A 26,702-nucleotide genomic window follows, 5' to 3' on the forward strand; every position below is an offset into this window, starting at 1 on the left:
GATAACACCCGGCATACAATAGATCTGATAGATCTCTTGGACAGAACCTCCCGACCGGCATTGATTCTGAGTCTAGACGCACAAAAAGCCTTTGACAGGCTAAGCTGGCCCTATATGTTCGCCACCTTAAAGATATATGGTTTTGTTGGCCCTTTCTTAACAGCTTTAGAAGCCTTATATTCAAATGTCTCTGCGCAAGTACAAATGTCGTCCTTTCTGTCTCCTGGCTTCCCCATGACAAATGGAACTCGACAGGGTTGCCCCCTTTCGCCACTGCTTTTTATTCTGTGTCTAGAACCCCTGGCTGAATTTATCCATGTTCACCCGGATATCAGTGGGGTGGTGATGAGACAGGGGGAATATAAATTATCGTTATTTGCAGACGACATTTTGCTCACTATCACTAATCCTCTGATATCCCTTCCCTCATTACATGAAATATTGAACTCTTTTAGTGCTATTTCCGGGTACAAAATCAACGCCTCTAAAACTGAAGCCCTTCCTGTACACATTCCAACGCCATTATTATCTGAACTCAAAGAATCTTACCCCTATAAATGGTGTAATACCTCTCTTAAATACTTAGGTGTATTACTTACCCCTTCTTATTCCTCCCTATATGACACCAATTTCCCTCCCCTGATACTAGATATTAATAAGTCTCTGTCGAACTGGACTAAATACCCCCTATCTCTCTTGGGCAGAATTAATGTTTTGAAAATGTCTATACTGCCTAGATTGCTTTATTATTTTGAAACTCTCCCAGTAGCTGTACCTGCCACACAATTAAAAGCACTTCACAGGACTTTCCTAAAGTTTATATGGAATGGCAGAGCGCACCGTATAGCAAGCTCTGTGTTGTTTGCCATTAGATCCAGAGGAGGTTTAGGTGCTCCTGATATCACTAAATTTTATTACGCTACACATTTGAGGGTCATAGCCTCTTGGTCTTCCTTACATGCACCAAACCAATAGTCTGCTATTGAAAAGGGGGTACTTTACCCGGTCCACCCGGGATCCTTGGTTTGGGGTGCCCCCCCTGTTTTAGATCCTATATATAAACGTCAGTGTAATGGACCAATGATACTAACTTTAACTATTTGGCGTAATTGCCTTAAACGCTTTTCCCTTATGTCTCCCTGCTCCCCTCTTATAAATGTATTATTTAACCCTCTCATTCCGGATAGTATGTCCCTGGGCAGGATTTTTCCATGGGTAAATGTACATTTCTTTCAACTCAGGAACCTTGTTCATCCCATAACAAGGAAGCTACATACCTTTAACATTTTAAGTGAGAAATTTGACCTACCACCACATCTTTTCCACTTCTATATGCAAATTAGACCCTTCTTTCATTCTAAATCACCATCCCTGACTCTAGATAAGCCTACTACTTTTGAATATCTGTGTGCTCAAGGCCCTCATCAATTGCATTTAATTTCCTGTATCTATCGTATCCTCCATGAGTCGTTTCCCATCACGGAGACATTACATCTTTATATGCGCAGATGGTCTCATTTAGTGGGCCGTCCTGTCACAATACAGATGTGGGATAGAATTTGGTCCTCTATATTTAGATCTTCCAAATGTGTCACTCAGAGGGAGACAACGATTAAGATTCTCATGTTCTGGTACAGAACTCCTGATGTGATTCACAAGTATGACCCATCAGTCTCACAGCGTTGTTGGCGATGTGGAACTGATATAGGTTCACTGTTCCACATTTTTTGGCAGTGCGCTTTGATTCAACCCTTTTGGTGTGATGTGCATTTTCTTATACAAAAGGTGACTGGGGTGTCCCTTCCGGTGGATCCCTTGAACTATTTATTGGGCTTACCTCCATCAGGGGTATCTAAAAAGACAAACAAATTAATATCCTACATATTACTAGCCGCCAGGAGACTTATCCCGATTATTCTGGTTATCCAATATTCCACCTCCACGGTCCAGGTTACTACATTTGGTGACTGAGATCCGGACAATGGAGTTTTTGACGGCCTCGGTTCATGACTGTGTCTCCAAATTTATTGAAATATGGGAACCATGGGATCTTTCGGAATACGGGACCCCCTTGTCATCAGATGCACCCTAATCTTAATTCATCCCTATATTACCAGTGTATATGGCTTGAACTGATCTCAAGGATCCAGACTCCCTTTAATATTACGCTTATTATACACACCATGAGGAATTGCTCTACTATACTTATGTGTCTTGTTACTGTGAACACTTTCTTGTTACCTATATTTGTTACTTTATATTCTGTTTTCCTTTTTTATATTATGATTGCTGTATAATGCACTTGCATTGATAATGTAATGTTCATTTTGTTACAACTTTGTACTTAATTATTGAAAAACCAATAAAAAATACAATTATAAAAAAAAAAAAAAAAAAAACTCTATTGTAGTCTGCTAGTCGTTCTCTCTTCAGTCTAGTGCCTTGTGCAATAAGCTCACCTCTTACTACGGCCTTGTGACATTCCCATATTGTACCCTCGCTCAAGTGTTCTAATGTATTCTCTCGAAAGGAAGACGTATCCTCCCAGGGGGTCAACCATGTCGTCTGTATGTTGAAAGGGGCAGTTTTTGTGGATAGCTATTGCAGTGCCTCTGGACTTGTTGACTGGGTTGGTACTATGGTACCACTGACTATAAATGTGTGTCGGTAGTTTGGGTATAGAATGGTGAGTAAAGTGCGTTTCCTGCAGGAAAACTATCTGTGCTTTTAATTTTTTCAGTTCCCACCACAATTTACTCCGCTTACAGGGGGAGCAAAGACCGCGGACATTATAAGAAATTACCTTAACAGTTGTCATTGAAGAGTGATGTTGTAGGTCGTCTTTGGTCCCGGCGGCGGAGTCCGGAGCAGGTATCGTCAGTCTGATAAACCCTGTTAGTGAAGGGGAGAGGGGAGCAGAGACCAGGAAGGGAAAAGAGAGTAAGGAAGGAGATTAGAGAGATGAGAGAAAGACAATCATTAACATCAGCATAAACATAGGCAATGTTTAAACTCAAAAAGAACCTAACAGTGGTTCTGAATAGGTGGAGACTGGGCCCAATGAGCCCCTCTTTCTCAGGGGGCCCATTCTGTCCAGATCTGACATCCCAAATGGGATTGGTACCCGTATGTGGGCGGCCTACTGGGGGTCGGGGGCCAACATGAAGGAGGGAAGGAAGAAAGGGTCCGCTCCGCCCCCACTTCATAGGAGCTTCTCTGAGACCCTATGGATCGAGGGGGGAAGGGACATGGCAGGGGCTCAGGGAGTTTCATAATCTGAGATAAGTCCTGGGGAGGGTAGGACTAGGAAGTAAAGAGATCTGGAAGCAACCCCAAACCGTGTCTATCTGGGTTGCAGGGCAAAGCCTTGTCCATCGTTGTGCTGTCAAAGGTCGCCATCGAAGCCAAGTCAGGGCGAGCACAATAATGACCAGGTTAGGTGGGGAGCTTCAGATCTTCTGATGGTCTGGCAATAAGGGGTGCTTCCATAGTAGGGGATAAGGATGAAATTCGGGATCCAGGCATTACCATCAGTCTCTTAGTATAGAGGGGCCGGGAGAAGCATCCGATTCCTGCTGGTGGTGACTGCGTCTACGGCCTCGGCATTGAGGCATCTGCGTCCAGGGCTGGGGGAGTTTGATGTTTGAGAAGTTTGCCATCGCAGGATCCCCATGCCAGTCCGGAAAGTCAACTTTACCTAGGCCCATGGCAGAGAGAAAGTGAGGCAGGTCATCTCTGGTGCGTAATGTGGCTGAACGGCCATCTTTAGTAGCTTGTAAGTAGAAGGGAAAGCCCCAGTGGTACGTAAGGCCCACTTCTTGGAGGGCCAACAAAACAGGTTTTAGGGCCCGACGTTGCATAAGCGTGCGTCTGAAGATGTCCTGAAAGAAACAGAGGTGGGCGCCATCGAAATCAAAGAAAGGCCTGTTGCGCATCTTTTACATTATTCGCTCTTTGAGGGTGTATTTATGCAGCTTGCATATTATGTACCTTGGGTTTTCAACATCTTGGGATGGTGGTCTCAGGGCCCGGTGGGCACGGTCAATCTCAATTGGCACTGTGTCCGGTAGTTCCAGGATCTCCCTGAATATGCCTTGCAAGGAGGGGATAATATCTCTGGGGGCTGTTGCTTCTGGCATACCTCGGATACGGATATTAGCCCTCCTGCTACGGTTCTCAAAATCATCAAGTTGTGACAGCAATAGGTCCAGCTTTTGATCTTGGGCTACACATCTCAGTTGTAGTGCTGACATGGTGGAGAGAGCCTCATCCAGCCTTTGCTCTAATGTTTCCACTCTTGTGCCCAGATGTGTGGTGTCCTCCTTAAGCTGTGCTATATCCTCTGTGAACGCCTTTTCCACCCTTGCTGTGAATTTTTCCAGATCCTCTCTAGTGGGGAGGGACCAGATATGCCTCTTTATATCCCCATCCTCCATAAGATCAGCAATGTCCGATCCCCCCGCCCTGGATACGGAGGACCCCGGGGAAGCCGGTGGTGCAGAGTCACTCACCAATCCGGGTGATGGTTGTGGAGATATAGCAGGTGGCGTGGGCTGCTTCTGTGTCGGCGCGTGCTGTTTCGCCGTTTTGCTGGCCGGCGCCATCTTGGATTTTTCCTAGGCCTTGCCGCGGGTCCCGGAAAAATATGAATCCAGCTGCCCCTGCTGTGTGTTGTCCGTCCCGGAGTTGTGGGCCGTATTCCGTCGCCTCTGTGACATGTCCTGGGCCGTGTCAGGGCCCAGGATCGCGGGTATGCTGCTGATGAAGTAGCGACGGGAGCGGAGCGCGGACCAAGCACGTCCTCACAGCTCCATGTCCAGGACACGCCCCCGGGTTTAATAATTTTTAATATCATATACGCTAAAAAAATTGTAGTAATCAATTTTCTGTAATACTTCCTTATACCATAAATAAGAGAAGGGTTAGGTGACACTCAAGGTTCTCATCCATATGATTTTAGGGGCTTCAAGTTGCATAATTGATAGAAAGGAAACTTTCAGTGTCTTATGGGATTAGTAAGTCCTAGTATAGGTCCAGGAGCATGAAGGCTTTTTAGAAACTTGGGAGGGATGAAGCCCCCAAACCTGGGTCAATGTTTTGCCAGTAGTCAGCATCCTGATCGTTCAAATGCGCACAGCACAGACCTTTTGAGTTAAAGTATTGCTAAACCCAGTAATAATAGAAAATAGTTCATCTGCCCCCCCCTCCAGCAGTGCCCACAGCCTATAAATCTTTTGACTGTTCTGTGTACCACGGTCACATGATAAACTGCAGGGTCAGCCCTAGTGCTGAGTGTTCAGGTAGGAGGAGATTTAAACTACAGCCTGTGTGTTCATGCTGTTATAAAAAGCAGATCATCCATGAATCAAGATGTGACATCCCACCCACTGTGTTCTTTTAAAATCCTCTGTAGAAGAGAAGTGTATTGGAAATATGTGAGAGAATGTGCAGGAACCTGAATTAGGTGTCACAAGTTAGCCTGCAGTTAGCTGCTTGTGTATTCTTACCTCCTTGCTGCATTGCTTCTCTACCCTGATTCATTTCACATGTGTGGTTTGGCTGTGCTCACCTATGGTCATCACCTGCTATTCTGTGGACCTTTAGGCCCCTTTCACACGAGGCAGACTCCGTTTCTACGGAGCCCGTCTCGGTCCGCCGGCTCAGCGGGAGATCTGTCCGTTGATCTCCGCTGAGCCGGCGGATGACAGGTCCCTCTCTGCTCACTGAGCGGGGAGGGGCTTGTCAGGCGCCGCTGCCGCCTATGGAGGGATCGGATGAAAATGGACAGCCTGTCCGTTTTTATCAGATCTCACCCGATCCGATCCGCCAGCGACAGACCTGGACGTAGAGCCATCCGTCTGCTTTTAGCGGATTGGACCGGGTCGGATGTCAGCGGACATGTCTCCGCTGACATCCGACCCTCCATAGACTAACATGGAGCGCCCGTTCAGGTCCGCTATCAAAACTGACAGGCGGACCTGAACGGTCCGATCGTGTGAAAGGGGCCTTATTTTCTTCCATTCGATCACTTCCTTGACTGCCTCCTAGTTTGCTTGCCTATATAAGACATGCTCAGTGTAACCCACATTGAATGAGCAACTTCACAGTTCTCTTTTGCTTGTCTTGTGTCTGACTATCCAGGTACGTACCCCAGATTAGTTTACCATCTGTGCTTGTTCACTACCTGCTCTGACCTCGGCTTGTCTCCTGGATTTCCTTTTGTTTGCTGCTTGTACTCTGCACAGGCGAGTGGTCTCCGCATCCTCAGCTGGGTGTACCTGAGGGTCGCAACCTAGTTCCAGCTCACTGCAAGTCCATCCCCACCATCAGAGGATCTGGTGAAGAAGCAGGCTGGGACTCAGACTCCACACCCTGGGGAACCCTGAGTTGGCGGCAATCTAAAGGGCTCACTATCACAGATGCTTGACATTAGGGTTAGGAAAAATGCTCTTAGAAGATTGGTAAACAGTAATGAAAACCTGACAGAAGGCTAAACCCCATCTGAATACTATCCAAAAGGAAATTAAAAGTTTTGACTGGAGCTGAGTTTTAAATATTTATGTAACATAATTTTGAATTTCCCATTCAGGATATTTATATCCTGAATGGAGCTCTTTCTAATATGTAACATGTACCATCTACTTATTTTAAAACTGTAGGGCTTTTTTATAGAACATTATGTGATTTACCATTTCCATGGGATGTTCTAGCAATAATTGCAGTATTTGGTCTTTCATAAAATTCCTCGGCATGGTTGATAAGTGCATCTTTAACGGTGTCATAACCACATAGGACAACCATCTTCTCTATACCCAGCTGGATGCTAAACACGGAGCCATACTCCTCAGACAGCTATAAAAAAAAAATGCAATAAAAATGTATAATATATTGATAAACATCATAAAACTATGACGCGCATGCTGATAGGTACCTACAGGGAGATTTTAGGTCTTTGAGATGCGTACCTACATGACCAACAGCCCTTAAATTAGATTACCCTTAGATTAATATGATCACTTTAAAGAAGTTTATAGATTTGATGACTTATGTACTTTAGAGTATTTGCTTTTGATTAATTTTTATGTCTAATCCAAGCAATCGTTTTTAGTGTCAGTTTCTCCATACCGTCTCAGTTAGGATGGTCAAAAAATTTAAAACAGTGAATTGGAATGCATGCGTCTAGAATTTTTCCTTTTATGTGCTCTGTATCTTTGCCTTTTTATACACAGTTGTCCATTAAACCATATAAGCATACTTGGTGGCTACTTTCACACTGGGGCGGTGCCAGCATTCACAGTAAAGTGTTGCTCGTTTTAGCGGCGCTTTACAGATGTTATAGCGGCACTTTTCGGGTGGTAGCTGGCTGCTTTTAACCCCCAAGAAGGGGTTAAAAAGGGGTTAAAAGTGCCCGTGATGCGGCGCTTCCGAAGCACTTTTCAGCTGCTTCGGAAGCACTGCCCATGCATTCCAATGGGCAGGGGCAGTGTGGGAGCGGTGTATACACCGCTCCCACACCGCCCCAAAGATGCTACTTGCAAGACTTCTTTTCCCATTCTGCAAGCGCACTGCCCCAGTGTGAATGTGCTCTGGGTTTTACACTGGGGTGGCTGGAGAGGCAGTTTTCAGGCACTATTGTTAGCGCCAAAAAGTCTAAAAACTGCCTCAGTGTGAAAGGGGTCTGCATGGCTCCCATGCACTAAGAACTACCCTTATTGTCTAAGTTAAACTTATATTTTTGTAATGCATTCTACTGCAAAGTGTTTCATGTTGCTCCTAGCCTACTCCCAGCTTCTTTTACTTTCTAGTAGTAGAAGGTAATATAGCTCATCCATAACAGCTATTACCTTTTGTAACACTTGACGCACCCTTTTAGATTGTAAGACCTAATGAGAAGGGCTCTCTGGGCCCTCCTGTATTAAATTGTATTATAACTGTACTTCCTGCCTCCATTTTGTAAAGAGCTACACAAACTGTTGGCACTGTAAAATTCCCGTATAATAATAACAATACTACTACTACTAATATTACCTGAATAGGAAAAATGCCTAAAATCGACTGGTGTTGATCGCCAACCCTCTGCTCCATCACCCTATTTATTTTTGCAGCAGGTAATGGATGTTAAGGAAGAGACACAGGCAATTGTAGTTCATTGGGGTTTTGTTTGGGGCATAGAGCCCAAAATACCAGAAATATAAGAGGGCCTTTAAGTTGGAGGACCTAGTGTGATCAAACCACTTGAAGTGATTCTCCTGTTAAAACAGATGATGTTATTAAGTTGGATGGCAGGGTCTAGACAACGTTCTGTCAATTCAGTGATTACCTGGCCATCAAGCAATGTCTACCTGAAGTAGGTATTAACCATTTCTGTATACCATAGTCCTTTTACTGGAGCTTTGGTGACTGATCTATGGTGCCATTTACCGTACAATGGCCATAGTACTCTGTGTTTAGCACTACTTATCTGGATTAGAATTCATCTAGTTTATGTGTCAGCTCTAGTATTGTCTTGCTTTCACTACACTTCATATTTTTGCATTAGTTTTATTAACATCACAATTTACATAACCAAATTTGTTATTTATTTACTGGTCTTTTTAATAAGTTGAATTTTGTTTACAAAGAACAGCAGAATACGTTTTATTACCTTCATAAAGGCATAGTGAGGTTTTTGTAAGTCAATCACATGCAAGCTTCCAATGAATGGTAGAGGCTTCGGCCCTGGAGGGAAGTTTTTGTACTTTTGATTTTTTTGTTCATTATAGGTTTTGACCAAAAACAAGATGACTATGATGAACAGAAGAATTGTCACAGGATCCATGATAAATGTGTCTTCAAGTCTAGAGGGAATGGGAAAACAACATAGAGAGTTAACAAGAAGCACTGCTCATTGTAATAGACAATATCAGTTTGCTTGTTTGTTTGTTTGTTCAAGTCCACTCTTACCAAAAAAAATGTTCTGGTTAGGATAAAGCGGTGAAAAGTTTTATTTTTAATACTGGTAAATAACAAAGGGTAATATCTATGCTTAAAATAGTAGGGTACATATGGTACATATGGGCCTCTTCAATTCTTTAATGGTGTGTATTGTTTACACTGACTGTGATCGGAGCTGAAGAGGCCCATAGTGAAGCCCATAATGAACAATCCCACATTTTATTAGGAAATGGGGGTACTCACAAAACATCTGATAAAAATGAGCAGATATCTTCATTTCTTTCATGGTGTGTATTGTTTACACTGGCTGTGATCAGAGCTAATGTAAATTACCATCTGGGAGAGGAGGCTGCAGAGGATCCCTTGCCCTATGATCTGTTGTGCTGATCTTTGTGTGACAGTGGATGATGCTGCCTATAGGAGATATTGGATGTGCCATACACTCATATGCTGGTTATTTCTGGCTTTCTGGTAAGGAGATTATATGTGAGCACAGTGGTGTGTTATGAAGATACACTAAAGTTGGTGTGAGGGTCTTGGCTCCTTCATTCACCTCTGTTCACCGCTTGTCCTTCATCTACTTCCTACTTTTTAGCGCTGCATATGGACTTTTCATATTTTTAATACTGTCTGTGACCCATTGTAGAGGTTTGGCTGCCTGGATATGAAGGAAAACTCAAGTCCCAATTTTAGTTTTGGATAGTGCAGGGAAGGTTTGCTGCCTTTGTCAGGTTTCTGTGAGGACAGATACCGATGGAATGCCGAGCAAAAAAAAAAAAAAACGTTTTATAATAGAGTGAGAAAGGGTCAGAACTTCCTGAAATCTTTTTATTAATCTCTGTGCCAGCTTATCACAGTGACAAATGCACCCCCATTTCTTGAACGGGTGTCACAGAAATCCTAATTCTTCCCCATTCTATACAAAACTAAGTAGCAAAATGTGACAGGAGTTAGGATTTAAAGATTGTCTGTATCCACATTGAGGCGATTTACACTCCTTATCTACTCTGTCTGACATCAGTCACCTGGAAAGAAAACAAGGTGAAATCTGTCTAATAGGTACACAGAGGGGGTTATTTACTAAAGGCAAATCCACTTTGCACTACAAGTGCAAATTACAAGTGCAAAGTGCACTTGAAATTGCACTGAAAGTGCACTTGGAAGTGCAGTCGCTGTAAATCTGAGGGGTAGATATAAAATGAGGGGAAGCTCTGCTGATTTTATCATCCAATCATGTGCAAGCTAAAATGATGTTTTTTATTTTCCTTCCATGTCCCCCACGGATCTATAGCGACTGCACTTCCAAGTGCACTTTCAGTGCAATTTCAAGTGCACTTTGCACATGTAGTTTGCACCTTGTAGTGCAAAGTGGATTTGCCTTTTGTAAATAACCCCCAGACAGTCACTCACTTTAATTTATGACAGCTAACCAATAGACATGAAGTGTGCAGACAAATGCATCAAAAAAAGTAAAGAGAGGTCCTAGTCCTTTTCCACTCTACCTTTAACTTTGGATCCCCGGTTAAAGTGTCTTCAGCTGTATAGAGCTGTAAAAAGGTTAGTTTTTAGGTTCTGTTATGGCTTACCTGCTTGAAATGTGATTTTTACAATACACTCATTATTGAAGTCAGCTATAATGTGAGGCAATGCTTTTATGGACAGAAACTAAACACTTCCAAATCTAAATTTCCCTTTTCATGGCAGACTCAGTCCATCACATACCTTGGCATACAACTCCCCAGTTGACTGACAGACTTATATAGCCTAAACTACTGAGAGATATTCAACGTGATCTCCAACCTTGGCATGTTTTCCTGGTTTGGCCGGGCCACCATAATAAAAATGAATATCCTTCCTTGCATTCTCTACGTCCTACAGACAATTCCTATCCAACTTCCCAAAGCATTTTTCGCTTCACATTGCAGAGCTTGTACGCTTTTCATATTGGGACACAAATGCCACAGACTCAGTTATGATCTACTCACAATGCCTAAACTAAAAGGTGGCATAGGCTTGCCAAATACACATAAGTACTACCTAGCATTCCATATGACAAGAATAGTTGATTGAAATCTACGTGGGGAAACAAAGGCTTGGGTCCAAATAGAAAATCAGGATCACAAATTCCCCTGTAATTGATTGCCTGGCTACCTACCAAGCCATAAATACCACCTGACTTTAGTCCCATCCCTTCACTGTGTTCACCAAACTTACAAAACCATAAATTTGACTTCTTCGCCTGGCCCACTTACTCCTCTACATAATCCAGATTTCACACCTTCACACCAAGATGTTTGGCCCTATAAACAAGAAGAGGCTGAACATTTTTTCCAGAGGGGTTCCCTCCTATCATACAAAGTTTTACAGGCTAAAATGTGTATCTCTTATTTCCCCTTCTGGACACACGTTCAATTATAGGTTTTTATTTAGTATCCAAACACATCCCCTGACTAGTCTTGCGACCTTACCCTTTTCGAGGCTACCTGCACAAGTGTCATATAGTTTCTTTTATGTGCGCTTTGCTTTTTTTAAAGTTTGACACAAAGACCTTGTCAGACAGGGGAAAAACATCTGGATCTCTCCTTTATTAACAATAAGTGGGAAATAATTCTAACTAACACACACAAAGGTTCAATAAATATGACAACGCAAAAAAAAAAAAAGGCTACAAACTTATAGCAGGATGTTGAAGTGAAAAAAAAAGTGAAATATTCCTTGAAATATCGTACCTGGGGGGTGTCTATAGTATGCCTGTAAAGTGGCGCGTGTTTCCTGTGCTTAGAACAGTCCCTGCACAAAATGTCATTTTTAAAGGAAAAAAAGTCATTTAAAACTGCTTGCGGCTTTAATGTAATGTCGGGTCCTGACAATATGGATGAAAATCAGTGAGACAAACAACAGGGTCTTGTATGGATATTAAGGGGAACCCCGCACCTAAATTAAAAAAAGGAAAGGCGTGGGGCCACCAGGCCCTATATACTCTGAACAGCAGTATACAGGCGGTGCAAACAAGACAGGGACTGTAGCTTTGTTGTTAAGTAGAATCTGTTTGTAATTTTGAACTGGTACATTTTTAACATGTTTAGCTCCAGCCAAAAAATCTATTTTAAGCTTTTTGGAAAACATAGGGAAGGGTTATCACCCCTGTGACATTTGTTTTGCTGTCTGTGCTCCTCTTCAGAAGATTTCACCTCACTTTTTGTCCCAATGACAAATGTTTTTTGAAAATTTGTTTTTTTTTGTGAAACAAGGATTGGTGATAAAGCATCAGTGGAAAGGAGAAACGTTTTTCCCATATTAACTCTTACAGGAGAGAATTTCCCTTCCTAGGGGTAGATTTCATCTCACTTCCTGTTGTCTCCTTCCGTTTGCAAGTAGGAGTCGTTTGTAAGTTGGATGTTTAAAAATAGGGGCCTGCCCTATATACTCAGCAGAAATTTGGGCCTTAGGTGTTGTTGTGGCCACAACACTGTAAGCCCTCACAGGGCCCTGCTGTGAAATATTAAATCAAGAATTGTAATTACATGCCCCTGTTGAACAGGGGCTGAAAAATTGGGTCTTAGGCACTGGTGCTGGTGCCACAACACTGCAACCCCTCACAGATACTCTAGTTGGAACGCAGGAACGAGCCCTGCTGCAAAGTATTGCATCAAAAATTGTAATTACACGTACCTGTTAAACAGGGGCTGAAAAATTGGGCCTTAGGCACTGGTGGTGGCGCCCAGAACCAAAAATGCTCTTACAAGCTATCAGCGTGATCATTGAGGAGGAAGAGGATAATTACTCAGGATAGTCACTCAGCATCAGCATAGGCAGTCTTTGAAGGGATCTGAGATTTTTAAAAAAAATATTCGGTTACATCAGCATCATGTGCTTGGTAACTGGTGGTGATCCAAGACTGATTCGTTTTTATGACGGTCAGTCGATCGACTGAGTCAGTGGACAGACGCACCCTGTGATCGGTTACAAAGCCTTCAGCAGCACTGAATGTGCGTTCCGAAAGAACGCTGGATGCAGGACAGGACAGTAGCTCAATTGCATACTATGCAAGCTCTGGCCAGTGATCCATCCTCAAGACCCAGTAACCCAGAGGATTTTCAATGGGAAAGGTGTCCAAGTCAGATCTTGCCCTTAGGTATTCCTGCACCATGTAAAACAGACGCTGGCGATGGTTGCTGGAACCGATCATACCTTGGGGCTGCGGACCAAAAAATTGTCTGAACGCATCAGTCAGACGGCCACCTTCTCCACTGCTCCTTCTTTGACTGACCGAAGCCTCAGCAACCCGTTGTCCAGAAACAAGAGTTTGTAACCTCCCAGTCTCTGGGAACGTGTTGCACAGACCTTTCTGCAAGGCATCCCGAAGATGTTTCATCCTCTGCTCCCTCTGCAATGGCAAGATATGGTCCGCAACCTTACCCTTGTAACGTGGATCAAGGAGGGTTGCCAGCCAGTATTGGTCCTTCTCCTTGATACCACGAATACGAGGATCCTTACGCAGGCTTTGCAGGATCAGGGAGGCCATGCAGCGTAGGTTTGCTGAGGCATTCGGTCCGGAGTCCTCTGGGTCACTAAGGACGACATGGTCGGCAGCCACCTCCTCCCAGCCACGTACAAGTCCATCTGTTTCTTGGGACTGATCCCTTAAAGACTGCTGCTGATGCTGAGTGCCAGGCTCCACCTCCATACTGACACAATCCTCCTCCTCCTCGTCCTCTTCCTGTGTGATCGGCAGGCACGCAGGAACACTGTCTGGATAAAGGGGGCCTTGAGAGCTAAGGAAGTCCTCCTCTTCCTGCCTCTGTTCTGCCTCAAGTGCCCTGTCCATTATTCCACGCAGCGTGTGCTCCAACAGGTGGACAAGGGGGACAGTGTCACTGACGCATGCACTGTCACTGCTCACCATCCTCGTGGCCTCCTCAAATGGTCACAGGACAGTGCATGCATCCCTGATCATGACGTAGGGAAAAAAAAAACAAGCTCCCCTGACCCTGTCCTGGTGCCATAGTCACACAGGTACTCATTGATGGCCCTCTGCTGCGTGTGCAGCCGCTGCAGCCTGGCCAACCTGGTGGGCATGTCACAGATTTTGCGGTTCTTGGGAAGGTTAAACTCCTTTTGGAGGTCTGCCAGCCGAGCACTGGCATTATATGACCAGCGGAAGACACACAGACTTTCCTGGCCTGCCTCAGGACATCCTGTAAGCCCGTGTACTTGCCCAAGAACCGCTGCACCACCAAGTTAAGGACGTGAGCCAAACAGGGCACATGGGTCATTTGTCCCTGTCGGAGGGCAGAGAGGAGGTTGGTGCCATTGTCGCAAACCACCATTCCTGCCTTAAGTTGGCGTGGCGTCAACCACCTCTGAACCTGCCCCTGCAGAGCTGACAGAACCTCTGCCCCAGTGTGGCTCCTGTCCCCCAAGCACACCAGCTCAAGCACCGCATGGCATCTTTTGGCCTGCGTACTTGCATAGCCCCTTGAACGGCTACGGAGCACCGCTGGTTCCGAGGACAAAGCACAGGAAGAGGCCATGGAGGAAGAAGAAGAGGAGGGGGTGGAAGAGAGAGGTGTGTCACAATCATTAGTAGTGGCATTTTTGAGGCGTGGTGGCGGAACAACCTCCAACACTACTGCACCTTGTCCTGCATCCTTCCCAGCTGCCAGCAGAGTCACCCAATGCGCGGTGAAACTTAGCTAACATCCCTGTCCATGCCTGCTGGACCATGAGTCAGCGGTAATATGCACCTTACCACTGACCGCCCTGTCCAGCGAGGCCAAGACATTGCCTTCCACATGCCGGTAGAGAGCCGAAATCGCCTTCTGTGAGAAAAAGTGTCATTTGGGTATCTGAAACTGAGGAACCGCACATTCCAAAAACTCACGGAAGGGGACAGAGTCTACCAACTGAAAAGGCTGCAGTTGAAGTGCTAGGAATTTTGCCAAGCTAGCATTCAACCGCTGGGCATGTGGATGGCTGGGAGCGAACTTCTTTCGGCGGTGCAGCAGCTGGGGCAGGGAAATTTGCCTGGTACAATCTGACGTCGGTGTACCAAAAAGCAGATTGCCCACAAGTACTTGGCTGCCTCCTCCTCCCCTCTCCTATCAGGCACCCACGTTGAGTCAGTGACCTCATTATACCCTCCCTCCTCATCACTGGAGCAAACCTGGCAGTATAATGCAGCAGAGGGAGCATGATTGCCAGATTGCTGTCCTTCTTGGGCACCCCCTCTGTCCGTGCTCACGTTACTGCCTTCATCTAGCTCAGTATCATCATCAGAGCCTTCCAAACGCTGGGCATCCTCCTGGAGCATGTACCCAACACTGTGGTCAAACAGTTCGAGGGTCTCCTCAGGAGGACATGGTGGGGCTAGGGAAGGAGTCACTGATGACATTGAGCTGAGGGAAGAGGCCACTGCTTTGCCAGACAAAGTACCCTGAGCATGGGTGAGAGAGAATGAGGAGGATGAGGACGGCTTGGTCATCCACTCGACCAAGTCTTCCGCATGTTGCGGCTCAACACAGCCAGCTGCCAAAAAAAAGGCCAAGCGTGTCCCACGGCCACATGCTGATGAGTATGCACCGTCTCCATGACCAGCACTGTTGCCTCTAGACACAGAGCCTGCTTGCCCTCTTTTATTGGCTTGTGACTGTCTGCCTCTCCTTGTTGGCCTTCCAGACATACTAATGGCCTGTAGCTGCACTAAGCTGGGATATATATATATATATATATATATATATATATATATATATATATATATATATATATATATATATATATATATATATATATATATATATATATATATATATATTATATATATATATATATATATACACTGATACTGCAGCTAGCAAAATCAACTGCCTGCCTGTAGTATGAGAACACCACCAACCTTCTACAGGTAGCTTTAGCTGAACACTGTGCAGAGCTCGCAAAAAACTAACTTGTAGCTTTTTTAGCTGCCTGCAGTAATGATAGGATCAGGAAAACACCACCAACCTTCTACAGGTAGCTTTAGGTGAACACTGTGCAGAGCTCGCCAAAAAATAACTTGTAGCTTATTTAGCTGCCTGCGGTAGTGATAGGATCAGGAAAACACCACCAACCTTCTACAGGTAGCTTTAGGTGAACACTGTGCAGAGCTCGCACTACACTAACTTGTAGCTTATTTAGCTGCCTGCAGTAGTGATAGGATCAGGAAAACACCACCAACCTTCGACAGGTAGCTTTAGGTGAACACTGTGCAGAGCTCACCAAAAAATAACTTGTAGCTTATTTAGCTGCCTGTGGTAGTGATAGGATCAGGAAAACACCACCAACCTTCTACAGGTAGCTTTAGCTGAACACTGTGCAGAGCTCGCAAAAAAATAACTTGTAGGTTTAGCTGAACACTGTGAGGAGGACGCACTACACTAACTTGTAGCTTTAGTTAAACACTGTGCAGAGGTCGCACTACAATAACTTGTAGTTTTAGCTGAACACTGTGAGGAGGACGCAGTACACTAACTTGTAGTTTTAGCTGAACACTGTGCAAAGGTCTCACTACACTAACTTGTAGCTTTAGCTGAACACTGTGCAGAGGTCGCACTACACTAACTTGTAGTTTTAGCTGAACACTGTGAGGAGGACGCACTACCCTAACTTGTAGCTTTAGCTGAACACTGTGCAGAGGTCACACTAAACTAACTTGTAGGTTTAGCTGAACACTGTGAGGAGGACGCACTACACTAACTTGTAGCTTTAGCTGAACACCGTGCAAAGGTCGCACTACACTAACTTGTAGTTTTTGATGAACACTGTGAGGACACACTACACCAACTTGTAGCTTTAGCTGAACACTGCGAGGAAGACGCACTACACTAACTTGTAGCTTTAGCTGAACACTGTGCAGAGGTCTCACTACACTAACTTGTAGTTTTAGCTGAACACTGTGAGGAGGACGCACTACACTAACTTGTAGCTTTAGCTGAACACTGTGCAGAGGTCGCACTACACTAACTTGTAGTTTTAGCTGAACACTGTGAGGCGGACGCACTACCCTAACTTGTAGCTTTAGCTGAACACTGTGAGGAGGACGCACTACCCTAACTTGTAGCTTTAGCTGAACACTGTGCACTACACTAACTTGTAGTTTTAGCTGAACACTGTGCAGAGGTCACACTAAACTAATTTGTAGCTTTACACTGTGAGGAGGACGCACTACACTAACTTGTAGCTTTAGTTGAACACTGTGCAGAGGTCGCACTACAATAACTTGTAGTTTTTGCAAGCCTAAACCTAGCTCCTTTGTTTGAGAGCTCTCAAGTGGCATTGTTGTTTTACCATTGTTTACTCTTATTTGGCCACTTGGGATGTTTCTACTTATACAGAGAGCTAATGTTTATGCCCTTGGGAGTTACAGTGCAAGCTGGAGTCCGCATCTTTTACTAAAGTATTTGAGGGATCAGTTATACTTCTAACCTTGTGTTCATGCTGATTGACTTAAAGTGCCAGTACATCCTGTTATATTTCTATGTCAATACAGCCTGTTTATGTTTTATAGAGTTGTGAGTCTTATTCTTGTGTGCCTGATGAGGATAACAGAATGGTATACTGGTCGTGTCAGTGAGGGTGAGGCCTCACACAGGGTTAGACCAAGAGCAGGACCCAAATTACCAGTGGCTCCTACAGAGGAAGCGCTACATTAGCTATCTGTTAACCGGTTCCCGACCGGCTCACGTCTTTTTATGGGGGCAGAATGGCACGCCTGCGCGAAACCCTGTACGGGTACGTGGTTACCTTTAAGAGCCGCCAGAGGGCACGGGCGCGCTGCACAGTGGGGGACCTAACGCGCATGGCCGGCAGTCGCAATTGCCGCCGGCCAAGCACGATCGTGTGCACGAGAGCCAGCACGGGGATTTGTGTGTGTAAACACACAAATCCCTGTTCTGTCAGGGGAGACGAGTCATGTCGTTTGTTCCTACTAAGTAGGAACAATGATATGTCTCCTCACCTAGTCAGTTCAATCCCTATACAGTTAGAACACACTGAGGGAACATACATTTAACCCCTTGATCGCCACCTAGTGTTACACCCTTCCCTGCCAGTGACATTTATACAGTAATCAGTGCATATTTATAGCACTGATCGCTGTATAAATGTCAATGGTCCCAAAAATGTGTCAAAAGTGTCCGATCTGTCCATTGCAATGTCGCAGTACCACTAAAAATCGCAGATCGCCGCCTTTACTAGTAAAAAAAATTTAAATGCCATAAATCTTTCCCATAGTTTGTAAATGATATAACTTTTGCATAAACCAATCAATATATGCTTATTGCGATTTTTACCAAAAATATGTAGAAGAATACATATTGGCCTTTACTGACGAAGACATTTTTTTTTTAATTTGGGGAACCACTTCGCATCCAGGCCAATTCTGACACTTCGCTCCTACATGTCAAAAATCATCATTTATTTGCTATAAAATTACATAGAACCCCCAAACATTATATATGTTTTTTTTAGCAAAGACCCTAGAGAATACAATGGCAGTCATTGCAACTTTTTATCTTGCACGGTATTTGCGCAGCAATTTTTCAAACGCGTTTTTTTTTTTAAAAAAACAGTTTCATGCTTTAAAAACAAACAAACAAACAAAACAGCAAAGTTAGCCAAATTTTTTTGCATTGTGTGAAAGATGAAGTTACGCTGAGTAAATAGATACCTAACATGTCACGCTTCAAAATTGCACACACTCGTGGAATGGCGCCAAACTTTGGTACTTAAAAATCCCCATAGGCGACGCTTTAAAATTTTTTACTGGTTACATGTTTTGAGTTACAGAGGAGGTCTAGGGCCAAAATTATTGCTCTCGCTCTAACGTTCGCGGCGATACCTCACATGTGTGCTTTGAACACCGTTTTCATATGTGGGCGGGACTTACGTATGCGTTCGCTTCTGCGTGCGAGCTCACGGGGACAGGGGCGCTTTAAATTTTTTTTTTTTTTTATTGTTAATTTTACTTAAAAATTTTTATTTTGACACTTTAAAAAAAACATTTTTTGATCACTTTTATTCCTATTACAAGGAATATAAACATCCCTTGTAATAGGAATATGACATGATCGGTCCTCTTTACAGTGAGATATGGGGTCAATAAGACCCCACATCTCACCTCTAGGCTGGGAAGCCTAAAAAAAAAAAAAAAAAAAAAAAAAAAAAAAAGGATCACCGCTTCCCAGCCGAAGCGGCGCCGTTTTTTTGAATGCAGAGGCCGGGCGTGACGTCATAACATTGCGCCCGGCCTCCGAACGATCATAGAGACTCCGGCGACCATCTGGTCCACCGGAAATCTCTATGATCTACATCCGGCGCTGGCGGATCCGCTCTCCGACTCACCGATCACTGAGGTGAGTCGGTAGAAGCACCGGAGGGCGGCGGGAGGGGGGATGTCCCCTTTCGCCGCCCGTAAGAACGATCAAGCGGCGGAACAGCCGCTATCTGAGCACGCAACCTGGCAGGTCAAAGGAAAGGGAGGGACGAGAGAGCACCCCCCTCCTGAACCATACCAGGCCACATGCCCTCAACAAGGAGAGGGTGCTTTGGGGTCCCCCCAAAACACCTTGTCCCCAGGTTGATGGGGACAAGGGCCTCATCCCACAACCCTTGCCTGGTGGTTGTGGGGGTCTGCGGGTGGGGACATTATCAGAATATGTAAGCCCCCTTTAACAAGGGGGCCCCCAGATCCCGCCCCCCCACCTATGGGTATGGGGTACATTCACCAAAAAAGTGTCAAAAAAGTAAATACGACAGGAGACAGTTTTTGACAATTCCTTTATAAAAAAAAAGTGTCCTGCGATGTAAATCCATCATCAATCATGGCGTCAGACAGTCCCAAAAAAAAAAATACGGAAGTCCCTCTGACTTCAGTCTTTTCACTGTGACAGCTGTTATATAGCCAAGGGCAGGGTCACTCAGTGATGTAACCGGGTGACCCCACCCCCTTCTGATACCATGTCATGTCAGAGGGGGTGGGGTCACCTGTTTACGTCACTGGGTGGCCCTGCCCTTGGCTATATAACAGCTGTCAAAGTGAAAAGACTGCAGTCGGCGAGGCACCTCCCATGGAGGCGGTGTTTTTAATTTTTTTTCTCTGGACCGTCGGTGCCGTGATTGACAGTGGATTTACATTAGATTTTAACGGTGCAAGTAATTGGGGCACAATATCAAATATAGTATAAAAAATTATTTTATTTTGATAGACAAAATAAGAATTTACATATTTTTTTAAAACCAAAGTACAAGAAAAGTGGAGATACAATATTGGCTAGTACAATCATTTGTATGCAACAGTACAGCAGTGGTGGATTCCCAACATGTTTCGCCCATAAGACGGGCTTCCTCAGGGGATGCTGGTCGTGTGCAGCGTATAGAGCCTTCTATATCTCCTAAGTAACAAAGGGGAGACCAATAACTGCTGGGATGACTGACCGCTACAGACAACTATGTGCTAAAGTAACCGTAGATGGCAGATAAAGACCAAAGCAGTGGTGTATAGAAGGCTCTGTACTCTGCACATGACCAGCATCCCCTGAGGAAGCCCGTTTTATGGGCGAAACATGTTGGGAATCCACCACTGCTGTACTGTTGCATACAAATGAATGTACTAGCCAATATTGTATCTCCACTTTTCTTGTACTTTGGTTTTAAAAAAATATGTAAATTCTTATTTTGTCTATCAAAATAAAATAATTTTTTATACTATATTTGATATTGTGCCCCAATTACTTGCACAGTTAAAATCCCATTTTTTATTGTCATCTGGTCTATTTTCGGGATGTGGTTCTATTACTAATATCTAGGGTGTGCTCATAAAAACCTGTAGTGGATTTACATTGCGGGACACTTTTTTTTTTAATAAAGGAATTGTCAAAAAACTGTCTCCTGTCATTTTTACTTTTCTGATACTTTTTAGGTGAATGAGTGGGGGTACAATGTACCCCCATACCCATTCACATGGGGGGGGCCGGGATCTGGGAGCCCACTTGTTAAAGGGGGCTTCCAGATTCCGACAAGCCCCCCGCCCACATACCCTCACAACCAATGGGCAACGGTTATGGGGATGAGGCCCTTGTCCCCATCAACATGGGGACAAGGTGCTTTGGGGGGGACCCCAAAGCACCCTCCCCATGATGAGGGCAAGGTCATGGTATGGATGTTGGGGAGGGCCCCCACGTCATTTGTTTTTTTAAATTTTGGCATTGAATTTCCCTTAATATCTATAAAATAATATCTATATTATCTATATCTATTAAAATCACTGCTCCTGAAAAAACAGCCTTTTTAAAAAAAATTTTTTTGCATTGATACATGTCTCCTGGGGCAGTACCCAGATCCCCATACACTTTTATGGCAATAGCTTGCATATAAGCCTTTAAAATGAGCACTTTTCATGTTCGAGTCCCATAGACTTTGACGGTGTTTGCATGTTCGCTCTAATTTTTTGCCTGTTCGCATGTTCTGGTGCGAACCGGGGGGTGTTCGGCTCATCCCTAATCATAATAAGCTGCAACTATACAATATAAAGGTATACTGTAAATAGACACAATTAAACAATTTGGTTATTAGACAACATCTGAATAACCAAGAATTGGCTTCAACCAAAAGAATAAAAGCATTTTAAAAACACACTCAAACTAGAGAAAACAATACTGTGGTGCTGCAGTGTTTTCACTTGTTAGGGTAGACTTTATTTTTATCAGCTGTAGGGTACACCATCATGATAGTTACCCTTGCACGATTTGGGCTTTACTCGGGATGCTCTGCACAATTCCCTATCTGGTAGTCTCAATTGTAGGGAGGAGACATTGATCAGCTCTGTAATCTTTATCTTTGTGTTGATACAGTGAACAGGTAGGCTATTGGTATCTATATTGTGTATGCTTATATTGTTCACACACACACACAAACATAAAAAAGTCAACAATTTTAGAGATCCTAACCTTCACTGCTGGTGTTCTGAAAACAGGCTGGTCTCTTCCTGGATGTTCCTCTCTGTTGTCCTGCTTTGTATTTCTATGTGTGGAGCTTTATATTAACAGCCTGTTGATATTTGACTCCACAAAGCTCAAGGCTACACCTCTCCTCCCTTGAAACAAAAGCACACAACATGCAGTACAATGTCCACAGGGTAATGACAAAGAAGAACATTTGTTTAGGATAACACCGTTTAACACTATACCCGCCAACACTCATGTATACGAGAAATACTTAAGAAACACTGATACTGTATCTCCTTACCAATGACCCCATCCTTTGAAAATATACAGGCTCTAAACCCAATATTACTTTTATTAGGGCAAGATCACTCAGGGATAGATTGATACAGAGACATTTTACTGAGACAGCCAGGGAAGATACCACCTCGAGAGGAACTTGGCAATATGGTTCATGCACTTTTTGTCCATGGATATATGAAAATCATGCAATGTATCTGCCAAACAGCAGATTACACTCTACGATACACCACGTCAACTGTCAGACGGAGGGCGTGGTGTACATTATGTTTTGCGAATGTGGTAGTTTCTAACTGGGCAAAACCAAACGAGCTTTTTGGCGTTGAATCAAGGATCATATATATTACATCATGCTGACACCTATAGGATGACATGGAAATCAAATGCATGCTTGTGACAGCAGTGTAGTAAAATTTGCAGCATTAGAACACATTCCAATGAACTCTCGAGGTGGCAATCATGATAAAAAGATTTTACAAAGGAAAAATAGATTCATACTCTGGCTGCTACCACTGCCCCTGGTCTCAATGATGCTATTAGCTACAAGCCTTTTCTTTAAAAATACTCATATCTCTTTTCCTCATGGGAAGATATCTGTTCATTTTGCTATCTGTACTGATCTGTTACAGGGTATAAGGCTCCATTCACACTAGCGCGTTTTTTGATGCATTTTGCAGAAATGCATGGGAATTTTTTAACATGGGTTCCTATGGAACATGTTCACATCAATGCCTTTTTGTACCTCTGCATTTTTGGAAAGGGTCAGGGACTTTTTTTCATGCAAAATGCAGCGTTTTGCATGTAATAGAATTCAATGGACAAGCATCAAAAATGCAAGTGCAGCGTTTTTGCAGTGTTTTTACAGCGTTTTTGATGCGTTTATGATGCTTTTTTTAAATTTTTTTCTTTTAGACTGTCTAAAAAAAACTGTAAAAAAAAAAAACGTAAAACGCGGCAAAAACGCTGTAAAAACGCTACAAAAACGCTGCTCAAAAACGTGGCAAGCATCACAAAAGAAACTCCAAAAATGCTCAAAAGCAACATGCAAAGGTGTGAATCGAGCCGTCTTCTGGTCTGGCCACAGTGGTCCCATGTGGGTTTCATTTTTTTTTTTATATATGTAGCGGTCACTACCTAAAGATAGGTGATCTTTCAGTGTTTAAATGACAGGATACAGTTTCAGGTAAATTTAGTCAGGCCTGTATTCCTATCTCAGACCTGGTTGTTTAATCTGGGGACTGGGAGTGTCAGTGTAGTGGAGGGTGTGGCCACCTGTGCTTGGGCCCAGAGATGCCTCCTCATGCTTTCAGTGGAAATGGTTCTGGAAGAGAGGTTGGACTTGGGATCTGAGTAGCAGGCAGCTCATGTGTGGAGCTCTGGCCAATCATTAATTTGTTTGGCAGGAGGCGGGACTCCCATATAAGCTGGGTTCACATGCTTTAGTGAAGGAGAAGGTGAGCGCCCCCCCCCCTGTGGGGAGGGGGGGGCCGTGCCACGGGAGTGGAGGAGTTGGAGTCGGAGACACCGCGCAGCATGTAGTAGCTGGTGTATCTGGATGCTCCCCTGTGGGGAGGGGGAGCGTGTCAGACCGGAGAGGTGGGATGGAGGAGCCATCAGGAGGAAGTAGGATCTAAGCGGAAGAAGAAGAAGACTGGGTGATCGACTGTTTATGAGTGGCACATGGACTGTTGATCAAGTGAGTGAAAGCCCAGGGGAGCAGTAAAACCAGAGGCTGAGGGTATCCTGGTACGCAAGTCAGTGATGAGGGCACCGATGGCCTGTGACTTTTGGTTCAACAAAGCCCCGGGAATCCAATCAGTCAGGCGGGAGGAATTATTCAGAGTAATGTCTTCTTTAGCCCAACTTGGAAGTACTGTACAAACGGAAGTAGTGGTCAAAAGGCGGAGGTAGAGCTCCGAGCATAAATGGAGATACAGATTGTTCTAAAAGGCCTACGGGTGAAGAGTTATTGACTCTTTGCTACACAGCCTATGTATTCTCTAAAGTAAATCTACCAAAGCCTATATGTGAAGAGTTATTCAGAGTGACTCTTTGCTATCCACCCTATGTATTCTCAGAGACCATACTACTCCAGTTTTCCCATGAAAAGTTATTCAGAGTGACTTTTCATTATCCGCATTGCTCTAAGTATTTGCATAAGAAGTCAAGGGAAAGATTATGAAGCAGTGAAAGAGCATCTCAGAAAACCCCTTTCCCTATCCCAGTTCAGGTTATGCAAATAAAACCAAGAGAAAAAGTACAATATGGACTGTTTCTATTTATATGGGCTGCGATGTGCTTGGTGGTGAATGTGCTTAACGGATAGAACAAACAGCAGCTCCTTCGGGGGTAGTGCGCCTCATATATATTTGTTTATTTTTGTTTTGTTTAGTTTCCTGTTTTCGGGGATCCATGATGTTGATGCATTTTTGTTCTGCGTGTGTGCGGATTGCGTGGCGTTTGTGCGATATGTCATTGCACTATTTGCCGCATATGCCCTTTTATGCTTGTTCTTGTCTGTCCACTTATCTGGGGGTACAATTTTGGAGTTGGCCGCTTGGTGTGTGTTTGCATGGATATATGTCATTATAGTGCTCTATGTATCTTTCCACTTCCTGTGTACATCTATCTAATCACTGGCTAAGTATTTGCGGAATTGTGACCACGCTCACTTTCTGTTGATATTTGCTGAACCATTTGAGAAGTGTTTTGTTTGGCCACATGACCATGTTCACATGACTGTGATCACACGGTCGATTATATATGTCCTGTGATCAGATATCTCTCTATGGTCGCATGGCCCTGCTCACTTCCTGTTGATATCTGTTCAATCATTTGACAGGTGGGTTTGTGGTCACATGACTACACCCACATGACTACAATCACATGGCAAAGTTATACGCCATGTGACCGGATATCCCTCTGCTTTCTTTATGCCCTATCAAAGCTGGGGATGCAGGTGGTCACATGACTTCTAGCATGGGACCCATGATCATGTGGAGGTGTTCTATGTCACACGATTCTGCTTTTTTGGAGCAATTTTCAGGCTGCCACACCTCTCTACTTCCTCTCCTTCTATATAAGTTGGTATGCACATGGGCATGGGCCACACACAGCAAGGAAAGCCGTCCACAGGGGTGTAGCTCCAAAAGGCAAGCCGTATCTTTGCTCAAACATTCCAGAAACCACTATGTGACTTTATGTCCTAAAGTGGATATTTATTCCATTCACTTGCTTCTATTACAGGGGCACACTTTTCCCTTATGTATGCAGCAATACCAACTTGAGCCCCAACAAAAGGTCTCCCCCTATGTGATAAACACAGCTTTTACACATTCAGGTGGGTCTGTGTGTTTTTTTTTCTTATGCTAAATACTTAATAGTTTTCTATGCCCCCCTCTTAGATATTCCATTCACCTCTATACTTAAGGGGACTGTATTGTTACCCATTTAATAACTTGGTCCGGTATCCATGGACCATCTCTTGGTACTATCGGTAAGTACCATTTGTATATACTCTCTGGATATCTTCTTTTGTAATTTTTCATAGATAGATATCTAAAAGGTCAATATCTGATTATTGAAGAGAAGGGTAACAAATAATTCTGCGCTGCCAAAAAAGAGGAATAAGCAGCTAACACGACCAATATGATGAAGGCATATAATAATAAAACAGAGAATATGTGTAGCGCTAAAAGTTGAACGTAAAAACAATGTCCAACCAATGTTAAAAGGTATCAAGGAAAACCCTGGAAGAGAAGTTCTCCATGCATATAGGACTCGTAAATTGGTCAATATAATTTCAGTGACTTCGTGTTAGGAACATATCAAATATGTGACATCTGGAGTGAACACAGAAGAGACACACCACCACCGACAATAGGGAGGCTTACCAGATCACGTAGACCCAAGAGGGCATACGCCCAACTGGGTCAAATCAGGCTTGGGTGGTGAGTGATGGTAGATGTTACAGAAGAGTAGTAGGGATGAATGTCCAAGGGCAGACAGGATGCTAGTGGGTCCCTCGAGATGGTGTTGGAAGGCGGATGGCAATATTGGGTAGGACCCCACTGCCGCCATACTTTTACAGCGCTGATTTTAAGGAATTCATGTGAGTGTATCTCTTTTTTAATAAATTTGGTACTTGTTTTACGGAATCAAACTATGTGGCCTTTTTCCTTCCTATTATACAATATTGCCATTCGCCTTCCAACACCATCTCGAGGGACCCACTAACATCCTGTCTGCCCTTGGACTTTCATCCCTACTACTCTTCTGGAACATCTACCATCACTCACCACCCAAGCCTGATTTGACCCAGTTGGGCATATGCCCTCTTGGGTCTATGTGATCTGGTAAGCCTCCCTATTGTCGGTGGTGGTGTGTCTCTTCTGTGTTCACTCCAGATGTCACATATTTGATATGTTCCTCACACAAAGTCACTGAAATTATATCGACCATTTTACGAGTCCTATATGCATGGAGGACTTC

General features: G+C 44.0%; 1 protein-coding gene across 2 annotated transcripts in view; it reads right to left on the reverse strand.

Annotated features, from left to right (window-relative positions):
• Positions 1 to 22,067, reverse strand: part of LOC141139186 (cytochrome P450 2K1-like) — an 87,889-nt gene extending 65,822 nt beyond the window's left edge. For both annotated transcript variants that reach the window (XM_073625097.1, XM_073625096.1), the window contains exons 1-3: positions 21,918 to 22,067; positions 8,645 to 8,837; positions 6,690 to 6,852 (exon numbers count right to left, since the gene is read on the reverse strand). In XM_073625097.1, the coding sequence (XP_073481198.1) occupies positions 6,690 to 6,852; positions 8,645 to 8,818 (337 nt within the window). In that variant the 5' untranslated portion in view covers positions 8,819 to 8,837; positions 21,918 to 22,067. The remainder of the gene's footprint in view (positions 1 to 6,689; positions 6,853 to 8,644; positions 8,838 to 21,917) is intronic.
• Positions 22,068 to 26,702: the final 4,635 nt, after the last annotated feature.

Source organism: Aquarana catesbeiana, linkage group LG04 (assembly GCF_042186555.1).
Source record: "Aquarana catesbeiana isolate 2022-GZ linkage group LG04, ASM4218655v1, whole genome shotgun sequence".
Lineage (NCBI taxonomy): Eukaryota > Metazoa > Chordata > Amphibia > Anura > Ranidae > Aquarana > Aquarana catesbeiana.